The 6112-nt window shown below is 42.4% G+C and overlaps 1 protein-coding gene across 3 annotated transcripts; it reads left to right on the top strand.

Annotated features, from left to right (window-relative positions):
* Positions 1-1772: 1772 nt before the first annotated feature.
* On the top strand, positions 1773-5380 carry LOC112284934 (uncharacterized). 3 transcript variants are annotated; one of them, XM_090251971.1, is made up of 5 exons: positions 1773-2366; positions 2508-3831; positions 3957-4047; positions 4173-4742; positions 4903-5380. In XM_090251971.1, the coding sequence occupies exons 2-5, from the start codon at positions 2954-2956 to the stop codon at positions 5005-5007; spliced, it is 1644 nt and encodes a 547-aa protein (XP_090108097.1). In that variant the 5' UTR covers positions 1773-2366; positions 2508-2953; the 3' UTR covers positions 5008-5380. The 3 variants fall into 3 exon arrangements, with proteins under 3 accessions (XP_090108097.1, XP_024381095.1, XP_090108098.1); XM_024525327.3 differs by having other exon boundaries at positions 1790-2392; XM_090251972.1 differs by having other exon boundaries at positions 1799-1997.
* The last annotated feature ends 732 nt before the right edge of the window (positions 5381-6112 follow it).

Genomic DNA, 6112 nt, shown 5'->3' with positions numbered 1-6112 from the left:
TGTGATTAACTGTAAAGAGCATAATCTGACTCAAATAAATAATCTTATATAGTTTAATAAAAATAAAATTCTGTAGAACCAAATTTTAAATAAAGTACACCATGCTACTAGAATAATTATGATTAATTTTTTTAAAATAATAAAATATTGGTTTCTATGTTCAATAAATGTATTTGTACAGAAGTATAGATATTAATGTTGTTGCGATAGTTCTTGTTTCAATTTCCTATTACAATTTTTTTTGAAGATAATAAAATAAAATCAGGTACCAAATATATGTATATATATATATATATATATATATATATATAGTTTAATATAAAGTAAATAGTCAAATTGAGACTATTGATTAAATATAACCCATTCAATTCTTTTATATCGTTTAATAAATAGTAATCTTTCTGCATATTACAATAATATGATTTTAACTGTCTTATGTATAATTCCATGAACTATGGTTTTACAGATTGAAAAAAATATATATATTCAAATTACATAATATAAGCATTCTTACAATAATTAATTTAAATTTAAATTTAGTTATAATTTTACTGACAAAAAACAAAAGTATGATTTGATAAATACCAACAATGAAATCTAATGACAAATACTTTATTTATTATAGAAAAGGAGAATGATTCTGCATCATTTAGTTTCATCATTTAAGATATTTTGAACACTATCATTCTTTGTTATATACATATTTCTGAATAAAAATGTAAATTTTAAGATTGAATCAATTTTTAAAATCATAATTTCAAAGTAAAAGTGGAAATTACCAAATTTTCAAATCATATCCTTGATATTATTGAAATTCAAATAATTTACATGATAGTTAATATAACTTTACACAATAATGGATTAAGTGTGTATAATTTTATATAAAAAATAATTGCCTAATATTTGCAAAAAGTAATAATCAGTGTATCAGAACAATTAGTCAATACTTTGATCATTATTAAATAACCGTGCAAGTTTTGCAAAGTAATACAGACAATGTAGTGCACTTGTGAAGTTCAAAAGTTCAGAAACATCATGAATATGAAGTTTTTCTCATTACAAACAGACAAGGACCACAGGACACAACACTGCAATGCATGCTTTGCAGAAAGGGAACCACCCATTTCCACACTTCTGCTCAATTGTACTCATGTCTCACATTTTCAAGAGAAACTCTGCTCTCTACATTTAATACCAAAATCCATACGAAACAAAGAAGCATGCATCATTCCAGGTGGGGTGCTGTACTTTGCTATGAGGTTCGAAGCAAAATAATTTAGATCCAACATCTAGTCAGCGTGGGGTTGTCGTTGGTTTAGTTATTTTTGTTTCTCGACCAGAATCTCTCTTTCACAGTGTCAAAGGCTCCAATCTAAGCCACAGTTGCAATCACCTGAGGGAAATCTGCACCCTTGCAAAAATAGTGTAAGATTCAACCAGATGGGGGAGGTGAATAAGAACTGGCACTGGAGCTCAGCTGAACGGTGAGAGTTGCAGTGGTTTTTGCCAAGGCCCCACCTCATGTCACCGCAGGAAAAATTGAAGCTTTCTCGTCACGGGAGGCAACGCCATGCCTTGGACACAAGTGGTGGAGATGAGAGTGCTCTAAGGGTGATGTGAGGCAAGTGGGAGAGCAGTTTCGCGTGAATGGCTCGATCCCTTACGGAGCAATGCACCGAGTTAAGCTTTCGTAATGAACAGAAAAATATTTCTGCCTTTCACCACCATCTCTATCTGCCCCGCTAATTCAATGCCCTTGCATGTGGCTCCTCCGCCGTCTTTGTCGTCCCGTCTCTTCTCTTCTCTTCCCTACTCTGCCGCCGCTGCTGCTGCTGCTGAGCGAGTTCCTCCAGAACCCATCATCATGCGTCTTGCCCAAGCTCTCTGTCCTTAACCCTCTGTGTTCACACAACCGCATCCTGCTTCTGTGCCGGTTGGGAGTCTGCGCGTAGCCGCCAGCCTCACGGTTCGGTCTCTCGGGCTGTGATCGTGGAATGGTAACAGTCGGCCGCAGAGATGTGGTTGCTGTGGCTTTAGTTATGGTCGTTGTTGTTGCGACGGGATATGTGAGAACGCAGTTGTAGATTTCCTGTTTCTTCGCATTCTTCTGCTTTCTTTCGAGAGAAATAGAGAGAGACAGAGAGGTCAGTGAAGCTGTTCTCTCTCTCTCTCTCTCTCTATTTCTCTGCCCCCCCCCCCCTCGCGTCTTTTCTTCCGCTTGAGTACTCAAGTTGACCGGTGTAATCTTGTGGGGGACGTTAGATCCTTTGGCACTGGTGCCGGCTTGGCGACCGACGTTGTGCAGGAATGCAGATGCTCTTCCAGTGTTGGTTGCATTCTCTGTTCCTGTGAAGTCCCAGTGTTAGGTGCTGGCTCTCATGAGTGACTCAAAGTAGTGGCTTTTTTCCTTGTTCTCAATCTTTCCTGCCCTGCGTCCTTTCTCTTCTTATTTTGCAATGCTGTCCAGCGAGTTGGAGCTGAGAACTCGCTGCTTGTGTTGCTTGCAGAACCACCGTTCCGCTTCCTATGAAACATCTAATGGGAGCTTGTTATTCAGCGGTTGCAGTCCTTCAGGGCGTTGGCGATAATGCCTCGTAATCTCCAGTGATTACCTCCTCCAGCAATCTGTAATCAAGTTTTCTTTCCCTTCAACGATTATGCATTGTAACTGATCGTAATCAGATACCTCTTTCTCTTCAGATTGTTTCTCAATCACACCCCTAAATTGGTAGTCGACTCGACTTCGTGGCGTTAATTAGTGTCCAGGTACTCGAACTTCTCAGATTTGAAAACTCTTGAAGTGAAAGAGCTACTGGGAACGAACCGATGTAACATCGGTGATCTGTCGTACACCTTCAATCTAAATCCCTTCTGGCTCTGCTTTCTAGTATAGGAGACAACTTTAGCTGTAGGTGTTTCTTTAGCACTGTTGTGTTCGGAAATTGTGGACACAATGGCAGTCGGATCCGGTAATGGGAAGCAGTGGCTATCAGAGCCGCACTTGGGGCAGATGGGGTACACCAAGGTTCGTTTCGTGGTAGCCATGGCATGTGCTTGTGCTCTCGTATATATCTTGTCGTTTGCGGTTATGAGCGCGCGACCATGCTGGAACACTTGTATACCGACCTCCTGCAGTCCGGTTGGTTCCCCTCTAGCTTCAAATAGTCTCTCCCAGCCAGCTGCATCCGTCGAGGAGTCCGATATGGTGCCCAAAAGGCTACACGACCAGGTGTTTCATCCCCAGAAGCAATCCGAGTCTGCCCTGATGGCTGTGGGGGAACCCGAGCAGTTGGCTTTAAACACCCGGGCTGAGACTCACCGAAGAGGCACGGATATCTCCAGGATTGTTTTTGGCATTGCTGCAGCTGCTGATGTGTGGAAGGGCAGAAAGGAGTATATAAAATTGTGGTGGAAGCCTGAAATGAGAGGGTTCGTGTGGCTGGACAAAACTCCAGATGGCGAAGAATGGGACGACAGGTATCCTCCATTTAAAGTTTCCGAAAAAACCACAAATTTCGAGTATACCAATAAGAAAGGGTGGAGGTTCGCGATTCGAATATCACGCATTGTTTCCGAGACTTTCCGGCTTGGCTTGCCGGATGTAGACTGGTTTGTGTTAGGAGATGACGACACGCTGTTCTTCTCAGAAAATCTGGTGCAAGTGCTTTCAAAGTATGATCACAGAAAGATGTACTACATCGGAAGCAACTCGGAGAGTCATCTTCAAAATATTCTGTTTTCCTACAACATGGCCTTCGGCGGAGGCGGGTTTGCTATCAGCCACCCGGCAGCGAAAATTCTATCTAAAATGCAAGACAGTTGCCTCGCAAGGTCCTACTTCTCACCGACTCCTTTAACTTGTGATCGACTGTCTGGGGTGCCCATTCGCTTTGTGCTTGGGGTTGGGGAACTGCGATAGATTTGTTCACTTTTCTGAATGTTCTTTGGAATGACAGGTATCCACATTTATTCGGGAGTGATGATCGAATGCATGCGTGCATGGCGGAACTTGGAGTTCCTCTTACAAAAGAGCCAGGTTTCCATCAGGTTTGTGGTACTCTATTATTATATTCTATTCTGAACATGCGTGCAGAATTCTGGCATTCCCATAAATAATGGGTTAGTGACTTTACAAGAGGAGTTCTGATGGAACTTGTCCCTGAAACATGTAGTTCGACATCCATGGCGATGCTTCTGGAATACTAGCATCTCACCCTGTGGTGCCCCTTGTATCCATCCACCACCTCGACCTCATCGACCCCATCTTCCCCAACACAAAAGATAAGAACTACACTCGCGTTGGTGCATTGAAGCATCTGCTGGAGGCTTCCACTCTCGAGTCCGCGAGCACAATGCAACAGTCAATTTGCTATGACAAAAGCCGGCGGTGGTCCTTCACAGTCTCCTGGGGCTACGTCGTTCAAGTGTACAAAGGCTTCATTACCCCTCGTGAACTCGAGGTTCCACAGAAGACCTTCCTCTCTTGGCACAAGGAGACGAGCAAAGTTGAATTCCCGTTTAACACTCGGTCGAACCCTGACGATGTCTGCAAGAGGCCTACTCGTTTTTTCATGGAGTCTGTCAAAGGTCCAACCGAGTCAGGGTCCAAAAACTCCATGACCGGCTATTTTGTTCGTGAGTTTAGTGAAGAAAAGATGGCTTGCTCTGAGAAGTTGCAGCCCCTGAATGGCGTTCAGCGAATCAAGGTTGTACGAGAGCTAACCGATAGTTCTTGGTATCAGGTACTCTCTTTTTGCTCTATATCCAAGAGCCTTAAATCCCCAAAATCGCCATCTTCTTTCCATAGTTTGAAGCAAAGCATCATGCATTTTTAACAACGGGATGACTCGTGTGCATTTAGCACCTTTCGTTGACGATAGTTGCTTGCTGCTGTGTTCGTAGATCCCAAGGCGATCGTGCTGTCGGGTGAAGAGATGGAAGAATGAGGATATCGACATCCACGTTGGTGGATGCAAGGACGGCGAAACTCTAATCAGCAGCTATTGAGCGATCCACCACCCATCTTTCCGATTCAATCGTCCCCCATTTTTGACGCAAAAACTTCTATAAAAGTTGCTTGCGCAGGCGTAGGTCCAACTTTAGACCAGGTGCAGAGAAAGTCTTACAGAAACATCACTCATGAAGACACACTTGTATTACCACCTTTTGTACAGAGGAGGGTGGCGAATCTCCTACTTGTGACTCCGTCACACTAGTGCATCCAACAGATGCGGTACATTCATAGCTTCAATGCAGTCATGGCAGATTTCCCACAATTACAATTTATCTTAAAACGATCATTTCCTCATAAAAATTGTAAGCCAGGAAATGAGAGCTGAGTTCTGCCATTGAAACCCTAAACCCACATGACAATTCTTAACCCGTCTTCGTGATTGAGTAATGACGCGCTCCGGAATTGGCTGCAATCTCTGCACGTTATTGAATGTGGTATGTAACGACATTGAATGTGCGACAATCCATTCGTGGTGAAGGTCGTTGAGGATGGCGATGTCGTAAAGTGCGGTGTCGCTTCACGAATATTCTGTTCCTAATTCGGAGGAAGATAGGACAATTCAGGTGGGGTGTTGAGGATCTCCTGGCCAGATGAGCAATCCTGAGACTTACTCGAAGGGTCACGGTTGCGAATCTCGACTTATGGCAGATTTTGGAATATAATCCTTGTGTGTAGATCGTTCCTTCACCGAATGGATGGCCGCACTGTCAGCACTGTCAATGAAATCATTCTCTTCCACGTCAGCGTGTGTGTTCGAGTTGTGTGGGAATTCTCTCATGAGCAGGGAACTCGCTTCGTGCAAAATCATGTCATTCCATGGATGATTGAGATCCCAGAATTAGACTCAATTTTACTTCAAGTCCAGTTAGTGAGCTTTGTTGTGCTTGGAATGATTCATGTTCAAAACTTGAGACGATTAAATGCACTGTAAAAGAAAACGCTGGAGTTATGAGTTAGTTCTCCTTCTGTCACTATGATGTGTGAATTTTGACCTAAATTTGGTGGTGGTATTTTGTCTGATTTTGTATCTTGTTCTTTGACTTGATGAAAATGTATTTTGATTAATAATTATTATTTGAATGTTATTATGCATATTTC

This window comes from Physcomitrium patens, chromosome 7 (assembly GCF_059467195.1).
Source record: "Physcomitrium patens ecotype Gransden chromosome 7, ASM5946719v1, whole genome shotgun sequence".
Classification (NCBI taxonomy): domain Eukaryota; kingdom Viridiplantae; phylum Streptophyta; class Bryopsida; order Funariales; family Funariaceae; genus Physcomitrium; species Physcomitrium patens.
Note: the sequence above shows the minus strand (reverse complement) of the source record. Positions and strands in the feature narration are given on the sequence as shown.

Excerpts from the sequence above, each read along its gene's own strand:
- LOC112284934 (XM_090251971.1), top strand. The coding sequence starts at position 2,954 with ATGGCAGTCGGATCCGGTAATGGGAAGCAGTGGCTATCAGAGCCGCAC. Across the intron at positions 3,832-3,956 it reads CAAGACAGTTGCCTCGCAAG|GTATCCACATTTATTCGGGA; the intron begins GTCCTACTTCTC and ends TTGGAATGACAG. Across the intron at positions 4,048-4,172 it reads AAGAGCCAGGTTTCCATCAG|TTCGACATCCATGGCGATGC; the intron begins GTTTGTGGTACT and ends TGAAACATGTAG.